The sequence below is a fragment of the Euwallacea fornicatus genome, chromosome 6 (genome assembly GCF_040115645.1).
Source record: "Euwallacea fornicatus isolate EFF26 chromosome 6, ASM4011564v1, whole genome shotgun sequence".
Classification (NCBI taxonomy): domain Eukaryota; kingdom Metazoa; phylum Arthropoda; class Insecta; order Coleoptera; family Curculionidae; genus Euwallacea; species Euwallacea fornicatus.
Window position 1 is genome coordinate 699,186 of NC_089546.1, and position 18,912 is coordinate 718,097.

Sequence of the window (18,912 nt, forward strand, 5' to 3'; positions counted from 1 at the left end):
TATAATTTAATATATTTAATTACACACCTGCAAAGGTTTTTTCAGATTACACCTTATCTATCATGTTAAAGGGATTATTTAACGGAGTCGTAAACCTTACCAAATGCGTGAGCGATATAATAGAACTTAACTAGATTATACCGGAAAACAATTGTTTTTGGTGGGCGCACGGGTTAAGAAAACTATTTAAGATAACTTTAATAATCCCGGTAGAAATTAAAAAATGACGTAATTATGATTCATAATAATAGGACATTTATACCCTAAAACTTCCAATACCATTAACAACTATCACAACATATTTAACCCCAGGCTTTTCCTAGCTAGTAGAATCGATTTAATTTAAGTCAATCTCACCTAAAACGTATCCCATAAACTCTCAAAGATTCAAAAAACTTCGAAATGTCTTTGCCCTTCAAAATAGACCTCACCACTTCGAACTTCCTACACTTATGACTATACAGAGTGTCCCATAATTAGGTGCCAACCTTTAAACACTGCAATTTGTGTGCAAAAATAATACCAAATTAATAAATAAGTATGTGTCGTGAAGTGCTCTCTAACAGAGACATGGTGCCTTCAAAGAGACTCCGATGAGATTATATTTGCTAATTAATTCCCAAATTACTTAACAAAAATGTATGAAACTTTTATATTTTCCCCATTTTGAGGTGCTCAATTGAAATATCTGACCAAAGTAATTAACTGTAAACCATAAACCTGTCATTGAGAGGGTTTGTGTTACAAATACAGCCATATTTCATTAGGAAATGTGAATTCTATATTTCTTTGCTGAAAATATATAAACCTAGAGTTTTTTACTCAAAACGATACTCTTGAATAATATCTCTAAATGTCACCGTTTTTGAGGAAAATTCAATTTAATGTTTTGCATACATTTCTTATTATTTTCAGGAAAATGCTAAAGTAGGTTTTGAACCAAAAGCTACTTGTTTAATACAGCAGACGTTCGATAATGTGAACTAATTAAAACCAAGTGTGGTTCACATTATCGAAATGTTTCCATTAGCGAACGTAATTTAAAAATTCAAAGATTTATTGAAAGAAACGTTTAATACTAACATACCTATAAAAAATTAACAAATATTCTTTTATTGTAGTAATAAGTAGTTATTAATTAGAAGAAAAATAATCAGCAATTTTAGTCTGCGTAAATTTGCGATTAGCATTATCTTCTAATGCCTGAGCCCGTAATTTACGAAGAACTAAAATATCCGCGTATGACACTTCTTTTCTTTCAGCCCAATCTAAAGCTTCATTAAATATATGTACAGCTTGGGCATCAGTCACCAAACTTTTTGCTTCAATGGAATCGTCTTCATCATTCTCACTGTTCTCATCTTTAGTAGCATCATTCGTTAGTTTGTCCTCGTTCCAAATATTAATATCAGCTGAGGTACAAACAGTGTTAGGATTCACTACTTTCAATAAATTAACAACATCCAATGATGCACTATTGACAATAGAGTCAACGCTGGATAGCAAACGTTCTCTAATTACACTTAAGGGAACATTCTCTTCTTCATTATCTTCATCATTGGTACTAAACAGCTTATTCCAACATTTTGCAATAGTTTCCTGATTAAGTTCACTCCAGGCCATATGTAAATCTGTGACAGCTTCTCTTAATGTTACTTTTTTTAAAGCATCAGATATGTTTTGAGGATTCTTAGACAAAACAGATGAAAGTAAAAACTTTCGATAGTACAGTTTTGTTAGTCTTATTATATTCTGGTCCATTGGTTGAATTATTGATGTTACGTTAGGAGGCATGTACATAACAAAAATTGACCCATCTCTGCTCCTCAGTTGTTGTTCTGGAGGATGACATGGTGCATTATCCAATAGTAATAACGCTTTTATTGGAAGCTTCTGTTCTTTTAGGAAATTTTTTACCTACAAATTGAAAAACATCTTTAAATTATGCACAGATCATTTGTGTTTGTTTATTGTTATACCTGAGGAACAAAGCGCTTATGAAACCATTTCAGGAATATACCGCTAGTCATCCAGGCGGTTTTTGAACAGTCATAATCAACAGGAACTTTAAAATTTTTAAATGATCGTGGATTTTGTGCTTTTCCTATTACCAATGGTTTTATCTTGTGTGAACCATTAGCATTAGTACAGGCCAAAAACGTTATTCGTTGTTTTTCTGTTTTTATACCCGGAGCAGATTTTTCATATGATGCAGCGTAAGTTTTCTCTGGTAACATTTTCCAATAAAGACCACTTTCATCTGCGTTGTAAATTTGTTCCATTCTTAAATCTAACTCTTTAATGATTTTTATCAATTTTTCTTTAAATGGTTGTACTAATTGTGGTTGTGCTGATAATTTTTCACCAGATATAGATAACAGTCGAATTCCATATCTTCCTTTGAATCGTTGCAGCCAGCCATCACTAGCAACGAAATTTTCAGTTTCTTTCAGTTTTTGATTTAACAATTTAGCTCTCTCTTTAAGTATTTCGCCACTAATTGGAACATGATTTTCCCGCTGTTGTAAAAACCACTTATACAGAGAATTTTCCATTTTGGGTGCCTTTGCATTTTTTAAAGTTCTTCTATTTCCCGGTCCTCCAAATGTATTGCACGTTCTTTGTAAAAGTTGTCTTTTCATGCGCTTAATTTTGCAAATTGTTGCTTTTGATACACCATATTTTTTTGCTAATTGTGTTACTCCAGCGCCTAATGAAACTTCTTCTATAATTTTCACTTTCTCACTTAATTTTAAACATTTTCTTTTATACGACATGGATGCCATGATCGTAAAAATGTATTAACGCATGCAATGTATTGGTTGTTATAACGTATGTATAAACGTGTTCTAAACACCATCTACGACTGGCTTGGTTTGCCAGGTTTGTCGTACTTTCTTGCAAAGGTGAATCCCCAACATAAATCGGCGATTCACCGTCGCAAAAAGTTGTTTACGTCATCGAGCGTATACATTGTTTACATTATCGCGTGTTCCGTTTGATGCTATAGAACGAAGTATGTGTTTACATTAGCGCAAGTTTTAGTTATCCCATATTTACGTTATCGAGCGTCTGCTGTATTTGATAATTTTGTATTTTTATGTACTAATTAGTTATTTTTATCAACTAGTTATATTAAGCACATAAAATAAAGCTAATAATAATCATAAATAAAGTGAATATCACCCAGATCACTATTTGTAAAACAGTTCTGATTAATATAAAATCGGAACAAAACTACCCGTTTAATGCTAATAAAATCTATCACCTTATCTTAAGAGTTTGATGATAAACATAATTTTTTGTTGCATTAGTGGGTTTATAATATTCTTATTAAGTTAAAGTAATTTTTTTTGATTTATTGCACCGATTTTTTAAAACGTTTTTTTTACAATATTTAAAGTCGGGGCAAAAAAATTTCAGTATACTTGTAAAAAAAATTGAAATACCTTTAATTTGATGTGCCACTTGACCCTCCCGTACGATTTAAGATTCTCGAAGGGGTTGCGACTTTGTTTAAAGGCATGAGTCTACACCTATGATTTTGATCTAAAAATGTCCCTTTTAAAAGTAAAATTGACGTGTCTCGAAGTTTTCCGAAGAAAAAAATTCTATTCAAGATGTTTCAGGTGGACTGTTTTAAATGGGCCACCTTATATAAGAAATTTAAAAAAATCCTTTCAGATTGCTTGCAATTGTAAAATTAAACCATCACATAATTATAAATTTAAATAGAAAAAGAAGAAAATATAATATTGATAGCGATGATATTTACAAAACAAAAACACAATTTCTCAATAAGTCAAAACTGATAATCTATTTAATTCAAAACACTCAGGAAATAAATATTTTTTTTAACAACATAAGTTATTCTTTGAAATGCTGCACACCTATGTAGTATAACATTGAAAATACCTCTCACAATTATACGTGTTCACTGATGTTGATCGGAAATACGTCCAAATTTTTTTGGCCAATATGCGAAAGTACCTCTTCCTTGTGGATCCTCTCTAAATGAGTAGATACAAGCATTGAAGTTCTCAATACGCCAAATACTCGATTCCCTTTAGTAAGCCAATGCTCTGACATGCAGAAAACAAGCAATAAACAATGCTTATATTTATCAAAAAAGCCAGTAATTTTTTAAACTTATGTCTAATGAATCTTGTATTACACATACTGACATTCTTCTTTGGCTTTTGTCTTTACATTTTCGTACTTTGTCGTACTTGCGGTGATTGACACATAACTTCAGCACTACTTCTTTATTAAACAGAACATCTTTTTAGCTACTGGCAAAACACTTCAAGTATACTGGAATGCATACCAGTACTAATATACTAGAAATAACTTTTTTGTCGTCGGGAAAAACTAAAAACATCCGGAGGGACGTACTAGTGACGGGATAGCATACGATTCGTTGGGGGTACCTATCCACTAAAAACCTCGAGCTTTCTGTACCTGCAGTTTACAACAACCCGGAACTATTCCTGGAAAGTTAAACGTTAGGGTAGAGGGTCTTGAGGTTTCGACTTTCTCTTACTTCTAAGTCTGGGATTATTGTCTGTCTTGAGTGATACTTTTCCTTAACCATCTTAGAAATGGTATTACTAAAATGATTCCATTTTGTTTTGTACTTCCACATTCCACTGATGATAGATATCGGGATTAGGTTGCCAATCAATTTTTTTTAACACGTAACTCGCTGATCTTTGAATAACGGGCATTGGAATACTGGAAAGAACCTGGTTTTTGATAGCTCCATTATTATTAAAAGAGACATTTTTAAATACAAAAGATAGTTTTAAAGAAGTTTTGAACAAACTTTTGAAGGTAATATAAGAGAAAAAAATATAAAATCCTATATCACTAAAATCAGCTTAAACAGGGCTATGTCCCATTATAAAAATTTAAAATTGGATTTCTATATTAAACAATAATTTCTCTTACAACTCTAATTAAGGTCAGCACCTTATTTCTGAAAAGTAAAAAATATCAAACATACATAAGAAAACTATTACCCGCTTTGGAAATAATTCACGGGTTAACTAAATTTGCATTGACAACAAGAAAACCATGGTAGCTGTTGGGTCTGATATGAGTTAGAAGGTACACACAGAACCGGTGGCATCATTCATTCCAAATTTGATATGAAGAGTTCCTCTAGATATCCGATCAATCGGTAATATTACAAAAGAGCTGTATCATGTAGACTGGATATGGGAAGTTCAGAATATATTAGTGTGTGTGCATTATGTTAAAGGGTAAATTTGTACTAAGTTTGTTTGAATTCGGGTCATATTAGATATTCAGTCCATCGGTTTTGATGATTTGATTGATGTAAAAGAGAGGTATTCTATATATAAATTGGATATGGGAGATGCAAAATTTATCATGGTATGAATCCCTTCGGGGACATAATTTGTGTCTCGTCAAGTTGATCTTGTGTAATTCTGAATAACCGATTAATCCATTTCTGTAAAATATTGCTGGAGGGGAGAATTCTTTAGATTGAATATGGAAAGTTTAGAATTTATCGGTGTACGCACCATACCAGAAAAATAATTAATGCCAAGTTAGTTGACTTCGGGTAACTCTAAATACCTGATTAATCTTTTCTTTTCACTTATAAAATTAGGTTGCCCCTGGGAAAGCTACTAGTAATATAAATCCATAAACAGATAGAAGGAATGTGAAAAACCTTTCAATTAGGGTGCTGTGAACAAATTCGTCACCTTATTCAAATATTCTGAATATGGAGAAATAGTTATCACCTTCATTGCTGCAAATACGTATAGCCTGCTTATAATGTGTCTTTTGAAGAAAAGAAATAATTCTAAAGTCAAATGACAAACTTATTCTGGGTTTATTTGCAAAAATAAGTATGATACGTAAATAGAAACAATAGGCACATATTGAAACTAATACTCATCTAACAATAACGAATTTCGATCAATTTAGCCTAAAGGTTAGAAACAATTAATCTGATATCAAACACTAGTCTTCAAAAAATGAATATTATTTTAATTCAAAAAAGAACTATATTTATTCCTTCTTGCTTTTCTTTTTCGGGGTCTCTACATCGCTTCCGCTATTACTGCTCTCACTTGCACTACTCCCACTGCTTCCTCCAGACTTTCTCTTACTACCTTTCTTCTCCTCTTCCTTCGTAGGTTTCTCCTCCTCTTCGCTGCTATCATTATTACTTGAAATTTTCAAACTGCCCAGTTTTTCCTCATAATTGGACACATTTTTTTTTATTTTGTTTGCCTCTGGGCTGTAAGCCCACAAAATTAACCTTAAATGCTCTTTTGTAGGCAAATCTTCGCTACTCCATAAATCTGGACGAGACTCCTCATATTCCTTCCAGATTTTCTTGAGTTCCTTGTTCCGCACTATATCCCATGTAGACTGGTTTTCTCCACTTGAGACTGTTCTCAAGTTCTTGTAATCGCCTTTTGCGTTTTCTTTATAGGCCTTAAGAAACTTATCTGCCAATTCACTTTCAATGCCATATTTTTCTTTTAGAGGAAGTAGAGCCTGGACCGAAGATAAAGGGAGATATGCTTTGTTTTCTTTCGCCAAGTTTTTGAATTCGAAGTCTTTTAACCAATCATCGAAGGTTTTCAAGGCATCGTTGATGTTTTGGAGTTTTTCTTTATCTTTTGTGACTAAAAAAGGTTAAAAAAACATACATATTGATGTGAACAATAATAAATAAACAATTAATCTTCTCTCTTATTAATGTATACAATTGAGGCGGCATTGCAAAAAATAATGCCGCCGGACCACGTATGTATATTTCATAAATTGTTAATTTCGTAAGACTAAAGATAGCTTGCTACACAGTGGCCTCAAGTTTTATTTTGGCTTATGACGATGGATCTCGGATATATTTATATAGTATATGAATAAATTTTTCGAGGTAAATGCGGAAAGTTTTGGCACCTTAATTTGCTCACATTTTTAATACCCAAAAATGTTTAATTATTCTTACGAGTTAAGGTTCTTTTGGCTCGTCCAATAAGTCCTTTGATTGCTAATTTCTGGTAATCCGGGTCTCTGCCTTCGAGAATTTGTAAGGTCTCCAAAGCTTTCTCTTTATCCTTAAAACCCAAACCTGGCACGGTATCTGGTTTGTCTGCCATTGCAATTTAACTGAAAAAAAACACCCTGTAGATACTTATAAACTGATACTAACATTATAAGTTATTATCTGCTCGTAAATCGTAAAATTTGTAATTTACATGCAAACTTACCGGTAAAATGATAACTTTTGTGTTATACGCTTAAATAAACGTACTTATAATATCGTTCGTCAATCTCTTAGGAAAGTAACTAATGCAATATCGACACCCTCATACAAAACTGACACATTGACATACTTTCTCTAACAAACTTACCGTGGTTTCTAAGCTATAACTCCCCAAACAACAGTGCGTATACGAGCTGTTCACCACAAACAGACAGCGCTATTATACTGGTTGCTATTCTGAGTCGATCAATATATTTTTATGCATGCGGTAAACAGGCAAATTCAAGGTTTGTCACTTGATTCTTAATGTAGGAATTGGCCGCTTCCTTTAAATTGTGATGCGAGCCATGATAGAATCTCCCAAAGTCGGAGGTTACATCATAACTGCTTGGTATTAAGAGTCTTAAACTTGCTTTTACTTTCTAAGGGAGATAAGAATTGTTAAAAAGAATTATTTTTGAAATGCCAACTCATTACGGATCATGCATATCGATAGATCAGACAAGTCGACAAAAAATATAGTAATTGATGACGGTTCTTTAATATATCCTCATGGTTTCTTGCCGATTCCATATCTTCGATTGATATAAGAATTATGATAGTATGAATGATACTATACAAAAACATACTTTCTGCCGTGGCCTAAATAGGAAAACATATTAAAGGGGGGACATTTAACGGTAAGTATTTCTTCAGCAGCTGTAGGAGTCTTAGAGTTATATTTAGCTTCCAAATGAACCGAGTGAATAATTCATGATATGAATGACATTTTCATTTTTACTATATGATCTGTTTGTTGAAATCTTGGGCTCATCTGAAATAGTAAACCATATACAGGGCGTACCAATGATAAGGAGCCACGTCATATATTTCTTATACTGCTGTGCCTGAAAAAAATTACCAAAACACGTCAATTAATTTTTCTTGTTTTCAAGTATATTTGACGCCGTAACGAGTAACCCCGTAAGAAGGGGTGTTATAGCCCCTTAAGTTTGAATAGGGAAAAAGGATCATGTGATGCTTAGTTACAAAGAAATTGGAACTTTTTTTAAAATAGGTAATGGCAAAAGTTATTTTGATAAGTCCTTTTTGCAAAAATTAAAATTTTGTTTGTCATCGTTAAATTCACTTTAAAAAACACAATTCAAAAATTTATTTCAAATAAACACTCGAGTTGACCTCCATTTGCTTCTATACAAAAGTATAAACGCGATTTAAATAATTCACCCATATTTTGTAAAATTTCTCGAGATAATTAGCGGCACTCTCAAATTATTTATTGTATATACGAAATATCCAAGAGGGCTCCTTTTCATAGGGACACTCTATATGAACTTGAATAAGGTGTTACCCGCTGGTGTTATTATGAGTTCCGACTCAGGCGATTTACATTTGTTACTCATAAAATCAGCAATATAAACAGTTGTCTCGAATGAAAAACTATTTTGTTTACTTTTTATCCATAATGATTACACTCGGTTTACAAAATTTAACCTTTTCTCTGTTGCCGGAAACTTTATACCTGAAAAAACTTATCTATAACATGCTGTTTTAAAATTTGTGAACTTTTTTTTGTATATCTCCAATTTCTTCAATATTTGTTTTTTCTTTATTTTTATTTATTTGCATATAACGTGCAGGTTTTAAGCAAAATCACTGTGTTGGCATTATGTGTAGTTCGAAAAGGTGTTGTTTAAATAATAAAAACCATTTTTGTTACGTGTGTGGTTAATATGTTTTAAAAAATCTAGAAAAACTATCAGCGAGTCAGTTAAAAATATCTATTTGCCACATTTTGGTTTGACGCTGGATAAAAATGATAAACTCTGAGTTCCTGAATTTGTTTGTAAATCGCATATTAAATATTTGAAATTAAGGAAAAGTGGAAAAAGGAGTGCGTTTAAATTTGAAATCCCAACTATTTGATAAAAACCAAAAAATGATCTAGACAATCGTTATTTTTGTAGTGTGAATATAAAAGGTATGAACAGGAGAAATTGAACTAAATGGCAATGTCCAAATACGATATCGATGCAGCGTCCCGTACAACATTCGGTTAAAATTCTAATTCCTTCAGTTCCAGTTACTGAAAATGTATCTGAACATGAAATGTAAGTTAATGTGGATTCTGAATCAACAGAAACTGATACTGATTTTAAAATTTTATCAGACGAAAAACCTCAACCCTTTTCGCAAAATGACTTAGACGATCTTGTAAGAGATCTAAATCTTTCTAAACAATCATCGAAATTGTTGGCATCACTTTTAAAAGAAAAAAAAATACTTGAGACGCAAAAATTACTCTTTATAGACACCGCGAAGAAAACTTACGCTGGTTTGTTGTACCAAGATGACAAAATTATATTCTGTTCAGATATCCAGAGTTTGTTAATAAAAATGGATTTGACGCAATATAAACCAAGTGAATAGCGTTTGTTTATTGACAGTTCAAAACTTGGCCTTACATGCATTTTGTTACATAATAGAAATAAATACGTGGGGATACCTATTGCGCACAGTACAAATTTGAAGGAGGAATATTGTAACGTTTCATTAATTGTGGAAAAATTGAAGTATCATGAACATCAATGGGTTATTTGTGTTCATTTAAAAATAGTTAACATTCTTCTTAGTTAGCAAAGTGGGTACACTAAGTTCCCATGTTTCGTATGTCTCTAGGATAGTAAAGCTAAAGTTGATCATTGGGTAAAAAGAAATTGGCCTTTGAGAGAATATATGGCACTTACTAAACAAAATGTGATTCACAATCCATTGGTATCTCATGACAATATCATCCTGCCACCATTATATATAAAACTGAGCATCATGAAACAATTTTTCAAAAATTTTGACGAAAGTGAGAGTTGTTACTCATACATTAGCTGGAAATTTCCTCAGTTTACAATGTAAAAGTTAAAAGTGCATATTTTTGATGCTCTTCAAATCAGAAAACACACGTAAAACACCAACTTCATAGATTCGACGACTGATATTGAATCAAATGCTTGGAAAACTTTTGTTTTAGTGATGCAAAATTTTTTAGGTAATAAAAAATCAGATAATTACGTCCAAGTAGTAGAAGATCTACTGTTATGATTAAAAAATATAAGATGTAGTATGTGTATAAAAATTAATTTTTTTCATATTTATCTTAACAAGTTTCCTGACGTCTTGGTTGATCTGAGTGAATAACAAGAAGAACGTATGAATCAAGATTTATGTGTTATTGACGAGCATTACCAGTGTTTTTGAGATACGCGTATGACATCCGATTATTGCTGGTTTGTGATGCGTCATTTTTCCAGCACTACACATAACAGACGCGGCTTTTTAAAGCTAACAATTAATACTATTTTATAAAATATTTTTTTAACTAAAAACTTGTTATTTCTTTCCTTAACTTCAATTGCTTTAAATCGAAAACAAGATCTGATAAAAATAACGACAACAGTTCGAACGTTTCAGGCAATAAATGTTGTGAAAAGCAGTGTTATCAAAAGGAGCACATAATCTTTTAATAGTTACCATAAAAGAGATTCGTTACGACTAGGTGCAAATAAGTTTTTAGAAAAATTCCAAAAACCGATAATGATAAACTCTTCATGATTATATCGTCTACTATGCAAGATAAAACAATAAATTGCATGCATTATGTTATAGAATACTAAGTGCTTATACTATACTATACTAAGTTGCTTGTAGTTATGATGCATTTTTTTTAGTAGATAGGTTACATGCTAGATTAAAAAGAGGCCTTAGATTATTCCTTCACGATGTTTGCTTGTGTATATATGAAGTTTTTTATTAAAAAATATATTTTCCTTTAAAAAAAACTGACTTATTCATAAAAAACTTAACTTACAATTCTCCTACCATTAGTAATATCAATGTACTGCTCTATTTGAAAACGAAGTAATGTGATAATAAATATTCTATATATAGAATAATAAAATATACAAATATGATAATAATTTGGATAACTGTAGAAAAAATCTATTGAAAAAGGCACTTTGAAATTGAAAACTAGATGAAATAAAAATTTGAATATAAATATTTGACGGAACACAATGAACATTGAAATTTTTGTACAAACCATTTTGAACGTTTCAATATCGATTAGAAAAACATTTAAAATTATTTATGTAAAAACATAATGAGTAGTGCCGCAAAATGAAAATCTAATTATTACACACAAACTTTTTCATACAAACCATAACAGATATGTCAGAACAAATCAAACAATTAGAAAATTAATTGAATGTAAGAATCGTTTTTAGACTAACTAACACACCACAGTTAAACCCCACGAAGACAAAACCAGAAAACAAAAACGAACACATAGAAAATGTCATATACATATAAAACGCTTTAAAAACATGAGAAATTTTGTATTGGCGAAACCTCTCAAACTTTAAAAAAGTGAATTAAAAAACATTAAAATCGTAGATCAAATATATTTCAGCACGTATTTGAAAATGATCCTAAAATTAAATGGAACCATGCCATCGTTATGAATTATTATAAAAGTAGCTTAAAATCAAAGAAAGTACATATGCATTTCTACTTAATAAAAACTGTTATGTGATCTCTTGTTCAATAAGCATGGAAAATATTTTGTTACCACTATTTCGACAAAAGGTCAACCTCGGATATATGAGAAGAAACTAAATACTAATAAAAAATAAGTACCTCTTAAGTAATCAATACAAATAATAATTTTCTTTTAAAAAAGGTCAAATTGGGTAGAATAATCAAGCACCAATCACTTACCTCTTATAGACCTTTTAGAATGATGATATTACTGTTTGTTGCTAGGTTTTTTTACATCTTTTACATACCAGCATTCCATTCCCTTTAGTTATTAAGCTTTATGCAAATTTTGCCTATCATTCTTAGAAACAGCAGAGCATGCAAAAACACTCAAATGAATGAAACATTTAAAGGTGATAAACTGCTTTTTAAAGCTTATAATTGCGGTTCAAATGTGATAAACGTCTTCCCCCATACGTTCTAGCCAGCCAGTATATGCTATTTAAAATTAGCATTGACCTAATTAAGCTTACCTAATTCTAGGCAGTCGTTTAAGCTTTCCAGTGGTTGATGTGAGGCAAATTTAGCATTGTCATATTTAACCTGTACTAACCCCAATTTTTCTTCATATCCTTGAAACTTCAAACTTATGGATCACTGTACCTCAGTATTATAATAGACTATGCTTATCGTTACTATTAATATGTATACATTACATATAGGATGTTGCAAATTAGTAGGCCAAACCGCTTACCGAAAATTCCTTGAATGAAAATAATTAGAATTTTCTTGTGCGGATCTCTATTTAGCACTTTATACTCACCATACAGGGTTAAAGTTGTGCGCAATAATTAATTTTGTTAATGCCTTCGATGTTTCTTTGCTATATTTTAAGACATTTTATAGTGATGTACAATTTGATAAAGCGCACGTTTTCTATAATTTGGGGAAAAAAATTGAAACCAAAGTAGAGAAAATGGGGGATCATGAACACGTTTCCCCTTAAACTTTTTTTGCGCCCATCAATGGTGAATGTGTTTAAATTTTAAAAATATATATTCCTTTATCTTAATTTTTTTTATTCTTGAAAAATTTTAATGCAACATTCACTTTTGAAATATTCCCGCATCTTGCCTTTCAATATATGGTACCCATTTTTTATTATAACATATTGTAATATGAACGTATCTCTTATTTACTTCTGTTCAAAAAAAAATTGCATTAAATTTTTATATCAAAATTATAAAAAAATGCATTTGATCAAATTATACATCAGTACAAAATTTCATTAAAATATGTCAAGAAACACTTAAATTATTAACAAAATTATTATTTTTTTATCACTGCGGCACTGTATAGTGAGTATAAAGCACCTCTTGGATAAAGAAGAAAAAATGAGTGGTTAATAAAACACAGTAAAAGTTGTTAATACAAGTTGGAGCACTATTTTATTTTGTATTGCATGGGCAAGATCTATGTAAAGACTAATTAATGACCCTTTTCATATATATGGTGCCGTATCTCCCATTTCTCCCTTTTTTTATTTATTTTATTTAATATACCGGGTGTTTCCTAAGTACAGTACATAACTGCGGGAGCGTATTCTACAGCTAAAATAAAGGTAATTTTATTATATAAACTATATCCCAAAAATACTTTATTACAGAAATATAGGGTGTAAAAATTTCTTTAAAAAATTACAATTTTTTAAATATTTCCGAAATATTTGAGACATTTTAATGAAATTTTGCAGGATTTGAGAGTTAGTAACGGTGCGTATTTTACATTAAAAACAGTGGCTGTTGTGTAACCAGTGGCGTGCGGGAAGGATAATTGCTGGATATTTTAAAGGAAAAATGTGGTACATCACTGTCCTTTTCCAATATTTTGACCTTTTTTTTAATTAAGTGTTCGATTTGGAAGAAAAAAGGTCTCTTGACTTTTTTTTGTAGGGCGCACCGTTTTCGAGTAAATAAATAAAAAACATTGCAGCAAAATTTTTTTCATTCTTTTTTATTATTCTTAAGAGAAGGAATACTTGTATGAAGATATGAATTTTTTTGTTGTGTACTTGCTTGTTTAGTAGCGAAATTGTCGACATTTTACTAGTCACCAACACCGTTTATTTATCTGTGCGTGAGACATTAAATTTCAGACAATAAAATTTTCACACCCTGTATTTCTGCAACGAAGCATTTTTGGTATATAGTTTACATAACAAAATTACTTTTATTTTAGCTGTAGAATACGCTCCCGAAGTTATGTACCGTACTTAGGAAACACCCTGTATATTCATAATGAGTCCAGACGTTTACCTCATAAAGTGAAACCTAATATTATTATTTATTCCTTTTTAGATATGGATTGGCGAGATACATAAATCTAATAGCACCAAAGAAAAAAGTCCTATAAGGAATGTCTAATTATTTTCGCTCAAGGAATGTGGTTAGCGGATTGGCCTACTCATTTGCAATACCCTATTTATCCAAAACGCGTAATAAAATTTTTAGAGCTACTCTCTGTCCTTTCAACTTCATATTCAGGAATCATGAAACCATCCTCTTTATAATCAAATTGTAGACCAGACATAGTAATATTAGATCTTTTAAAAATTTTGGAACTTCCAAAAAAGTATTATGTATTATGAAGGGATAATGCCGGAATAATATGTAAATAGAAATCGATTTCCGGAAGAACTAACCAAAAAGGACTGAAATTATCATTGTAATTTACGTAACTTGTATTGCCGGTGAAATTTTCCAGAATCTTTTAGAACGGATGAATCTGATATAATTTTTGGTCTAATAGAACAACGAAGGTAATTTGAGGTAATATCAGGGGAGTAATTCTTAAATATGGTGGAATGGAAAGAAACAGTCAATTAAATCTGTTATATTTCTCCCTAACAAAGAAATCCAACTCTGAAATTATTCTCGCTAAACATTCGTAGCCCTGGAATATCAAAAACAGAGTATTTATAACGCATCCAGGATGTTTCAGAATTACCTGTACAAAAACTACCAAGGGTTTGAGTACTTCACTATGATACCAAAGACGAACTGTATGTCGTGGTCAAGATATATGGCCTGTTAAATCACCAGATTTTAATCCATTGAATTATTACTTGTGAGGACATTAAAAATCTGAGATTTGTAAACAAAAGATAAATATAAAAGAGCTGCTTCCAAGAATAAATAACTGCTGAGTGACAATCATAAATAATCCCGACATTATAGAAAAGACAATAAAGCAACTTTCGCTGAGAGCAAGAAAATGTGTATAAGTAAATGGCAGTTATTTTGAACCACTCTTGTAACTGTTCTTTTTATTGCGTAATTGTTATTATTTAATTTAGTTTCTCGTTATTAGAATACGAAGATTGCGTTTATTTCGAATAATTTTTAAATATTTAATTTTTTTCAAATAATGTCTTGTTATTGAAACAAAGTGATACATGTGGGAATTATAAAGCTAACGTAGTAAAGACGGCTTTTAATGCTTTATTGAAGGCTCTATATGGCTAAAAAATATATATATATACAGGGTGTCCCAATTATAAAGGTAGTAAATTCAACCACGTATTCTAAATTAAAAAATAAGTGCAGTTTGTTATATAAACTATATACGAAAAATACTTCGTTACGAAAGTACAGGGTGTTAAAGTTTTGTTAAAAAATCACAAATTCTTGAATATGTCCGAAATCATTTGAGATATTTTAATGAAATTTTGTAAAATTTGACAGTTAATATGATCCTTTTGTATATCTTTGTTTGGGGTTACATGAAAACCGTAGTTTACGAAACTTCCGTAAATTCTCGAGAAGGATTAATTCAGGAAATTAAAAATGCTGTCGGGACCATTACACTAGTTTATCTCGCAGACGTAAGGCAGTCGATTATTCACTCAATTGTGTTTTGAATAGAATGGTGGGTGCTTTGAACAACTCTTGTGAGAATGTCCCTCGTTATTCTCTAGTTAAAACATTGAAATGGTAAAAACATAGGAAGTAGCATAAAAAGAAACATTGAAATGACCTTTATTTTCTTGTTTTGAAAACGTCGTACAAAGAAAAGTCAAGAGACTTTTTTTATTTGTTATTGAACAAGAAATTGAAAATTAATTTATAACTTACGAAGTGGCGTACCATTTTTTTATTTAAAAATAGCAAATATCAAGCGGCTTGCCCGTGTGCACATCACTGTTAGAACTAAAAACAATATTTTTTTATCGTAAAATATGTGTTGCTATTAACTGTCAAACTCTATAAAATTTCATTAAAATATCTTAAGCGGTTTCGGACATATTCAAGAATTTGTGATTTTTTACTAAAACTTTCACACCCTGTACTTTCATAAAGAAGCATTTTTGGTATATAATTTATATGACAAACTACACTTATTTTTAAATGTAGAATATATGGTTGAATTTACTACCTTTACAACTGGAACACCCTGTATATACAGGGTATTCAAATTTATAAAAATTTCTAACAAGACCATTTCCCAATCCCGACATGCAATTAACAATCACCGTTAATTATATATTATAGTTAGTTATAGTATGTTAATACTTGAATATCCACAAAATTTGAATTAGTTATAGCGAGTAGATCTAAAGTTATGACTATAAAGTTATTGAATAAAAAAAGGAAAACGCTCTGTATCTTCAAAATGAATCGAGATTTAGATATATGGCTGAATTTGAATCATGGTTTAGTACTCTAATACCTAGTGGCGTATGTGCAGTTAACTCTGAAACGCCCTGTATAATACATATTTTGAATTTTTTGAAATATTTAGGCCAACAACTTCGATACTTAAAAATATATTTTTTCTGATGCATTTTGCGATTTTTTAAATGAGAAATGAAAAAATTCCGTAACTAAAACTGTAGAATAATTTTCCAATACTGTAAACAATTTCTAAAATTCGACAATATGGTTCAAATTATCAAACTTTTCTTTCAGAGTATCCTATGTTCTTCACAAGAAGGGAAAGAGAGAAAGATAATTGTTACTTTAGGGAAAATTAAAGAGATATTTATCTGTTGCATAGCCTATTTATGCATATATTTATTACTGAAAAACGATCTCAATCTTCGACAAATTTACTAGTCATTGCAATAATAAACGCTTTGAATTTTCTGGTGTAAAATAATGAAACGCAAATGACACTTCAGTGTTATTTCTTCTAGTTTTTGTTAATGTTATTCTCGTAGGTGGCAAAGGTAAATGCACTGATAACCTGTAGATATAACAATCTTAATGATTCTCTATTGGATGATAAGAATATCGGCTACCGATAATGAGAATCGACCAATACATGGCTGTAAACAAAAAGAATAAAGCTGGGAACACAATCCTGGAAATCCTATCAATTTCCTTCCACATTATTTTAACTTTTCCTTTGTTCTGTAAAAACAAATAAACGAAAATTAAGCTTGTACTTGAAAATTACAACTCACATTTCTCCAATATAAACTAAGCCATCCATGTTTGCGTAGTTTTGCATAAACTAAACTTGAACCTCTCTTCCTTTCGCCGAGTTCTCTGGTACAGGAGGTTAATGTAGTTACCTGAAACAATACTTAATCAAGACAACTTCAGAAAAATTCAAAATATAATACCACAGATCTTTCCGCCTCCTTTTGTTTTAAAAGCGCATATTTAACTTGCAGTACTTTGACTATAACAAATTCGCCTAATGAAGCGAAAACAGAAACCATACACCCAGCCATCCACAAATCGAGAGCCTGAAAAAATTAGGAAAAAAGAGATGACATTTTAAATTATAAAACACACCTTGACGTAGGCAACTGCAGGAATGTCTGTTCTTAATCCGGTAAACATAGTCACCAAAGTCAAAAGACAGGTCACCAAAAGAGTAACCCTTGCTGGGATTGCGTCTAGGTCTAACCAGAAGCTAAACCAAGAGAGTACTACCACTAAAGTGGAAGGTGCGAATGTCTGAATTAGATGATGCCCAATTTGACGTTCAAATTTCAAAAGAACTACTAATCTGGAGAAATTTCCTGGAAACATTATTTCCTACAAAATCAATATGCACGTTTAGGGTATAGGTATAAATTATACCATTCTTTTCTGAGGTATAAGCATGAGTTTCACGTAATTCAAGTGGTTGTAATATATTATATTGAAGAAGCTTCAACTCAGGACTGATGGTCACCCCCGGTGGGCTCCACTTTAAAGTCATTTTTCTGTTAGAGTAGGAAACTGAAATACAACTTTAAAGAGTTTATTTGTAATTTCATTTTGACTTACAACTCTCTACTGAAACTGGGCAAACTTGGGTGTCCATGGGATAGTTGTAGAATTCCATCTGGCAGGCTACGATGGCATGCATTCTTGCTGAGTATCGTATAGTTTTATTTCTGTAGAGTGTTACAGAAGAAAATTTGTGAGTTAATGTGGCAATTTCTGCAATGATCACTATTTTTAATACGTTTAAATTTGTGGAGTTTAACGGAGCTGACCGACAACTTTAGAACTTAAGAAGTATAAATCGGGTTGCCACAAGCTCTCGAAAAATTGAGCAGGGAGTGTCAGAGAGTCATCCTTGTATTCGAACATTTCCTCAGGTATTCGGATTCTTGCGTCTGTCCATTGTTGCTTCAGAAACATGTCCATGCTGAAATTTGCTTCGGTGAGTTTTCTTTTAAGTTTAGTTATAACTAACTACCGGAAATCCATATCTTCAACGTTAATGGAATTGATGTCCACGACTCTCATACTGAAATCCACTACTAAAGGTCCACTCCGTGTCGTAGGTGGTCTCATTTCTAAAGAAATGCTTTATTGTGTGCCACGTTGCTCTAGATAAAATACTAGTGTCTTTAGTGGCTGAGAGGTTATTTGCATGTTTAAATGCACGTAACCTCGCTTGATATACATACGTATATAAACTCGTTCCGGTACTCCAATCTTTCTTATGTGAAGGAGATTACCGGAACGGGAATACCCTAAATTTTTAAAAGGATTATGGTGACATGACTCCACCAAAAAATAGGATAGAAATCACGCCATACTGTTATAGAAAAACAGGAAAAAATTACGTTTCGATGTTTAAAATATTGAAAAAAATAGCTATTTAGATTTAAAAGAGTGTTC

The 18,912-nt window shown here is 31.4% G+C and overlaps 3 protein-coding genes and 1 long non-coding RNA gene across 11 annotated transcripts in view; all 4 read right to left on the minus strand.

The window, feature by feature from the left end:
* Positions 1–1,134: 1,134 nt before the first annotated feature.
* Positions 1,135–3,063, minus strand: LOC136339641 (jerky protein homolog-like). Its single transcript, XM_066283054.1, has 2 exons — positions 1,980–3,063; positions 1,135–1,917 (listed from the first exon to the last, which is right to left on the minus strand). Exons 1-2 carry the CDS (start codon positions 2,784–2,786, stop codon positions 1,135–1,137), a joined length of 1,590 nt encoding a protein of 529 aa, XP_066139151.1. The 5' UTR covers positions 2,787–3,063.
* Positions 3,064–3,790: 727 nt separating this feature from the next.
* On the minus strand, positions 3,791–4,677 carry LOC136339689 (uncharacterized). Its single transcript, XR_010732182.1, has 2 exons — positions 4,544–4,677; positions 3,791–4,490 (listed from the first exon to the last, which is right to left on the minus strand). It is a non-coding gene; the product is annotated as an uncharacterized lncRNA (long non-coding RNA).
* A 1,170-nt stretch (positions 4,678–5,847) lies between these two features.
* Positions 5,848–12,162, minus strand: Ude (Uracil-DNA degrading factor). Of its 3 annotated transcripts, none has more exons than XM_066283118.1 (3): positions 12,026–12,162; positions 6,998–7,158; positions 5,848–6,671 (listed from the first exon to the last, which is right to left on the minus strand). In XM_066283118.1, the coding sequence occupies exons 2-3, from the start codon at positions 7,146–7,148 to the stop codon at positions 6,046–6,048; spliced, it is 777 nt and encodes a 258-aa protein (XP_066139215.1). In that variant the 5' UTR covers positions 7,149–7,158; positions 12,026–12,162; the 3' UTR covers positions 5,848–6,045. The 3 variants fall into 3 exon arrangements, with proteins under 3 accessions (XP_066139215.1, XP_066139213.1, XP_066139214.1); XM_066283116.1 differs by lacking the exon at positions 12,026–12,162 and adding an exon at positions 7,404–8,881; XM_066283117.1 differs by lacking the exon at positions 12,026–12,162 and adding an exon at positions 7,260–7,397.
* Positions 12,163–16,880: 4,718 nt separating this feature from the next.
* The window catches only part of alka (alkaliphile), a 33,991-nt gene continuing 31,959 nt past the window's right edge, over positions 16,881–18,912 (minus strand). For 2 of the 6 annotated variants that reach the window (XM_066283014.1, XM_066283019.1), the window contains 8 exons: positions 18,485–18,584; positions 18,279–18,433; positions 18,067–18,222; positions 17,878–18,018; positions 17,587–17,816; positions 17,412–17,537; positions 17,250–17,360; positions 16,925–17,196 (listed from right to left, as the gene is read on the minus strand). In XM_066283014.1, the coding sequence (XP_066139111.1) occupies positions 17,047–17,196; positions 17,250–17,360; positions 17,412–17,537; positions 17,587–17,816; positions 17,878–18,018; positions 18,067–18,222; positions 18,279–18,433; positions 18,485–18,584 (1,169 nt within the window). In that variant the 3' untranslated portion in view covers positions 16,925–17,046. Of the gene's footprint in view, positions 17,197–17,249; positions 17,361–17,411; positions 17,538–17,586; positions 17,817–17,877; positions 18,019–18,066; positions 18,223–18,278; positions 18,434–18,484; positions 18,618–18,912 lie in introns of all 6 variants that reach the window. The other 4 variants (XM_066283015.1, XM_066283016.1, XM_066283018.1 and 1 more) reach the window with 4 other exon arrangements.

Coding starts and splice junctions, on each gene's coding strand:
- LOC136339641 (XM_066283054.1), bottom strand. CDS start 2,786: ATGGCATCCATGTCGTATAAAAGAAAATGTTTAAAATTAAGTGAGAAA. Junction 1,918..1,979: donor ATAAGCGCTTTGTTCCTCAG/GTATAACAATAA, acceptor TTCAATTTGTAG/GTAAAAAATTTCCTAAAAGA.
- Ude (XM_066283118.1), bottom strand. CDS start 7,148: ATGGCAGACAAACCAGATACCGTGCCAGGTTTGGGTTTTAAGGATAAA. Junction 6,672..6,997: donor AGCCAAAAGAACCTTAACTC/GTAAGAATAATT, acceptor AACCTTTTTTAG/TCACAAAAGATAAAGAAAAA.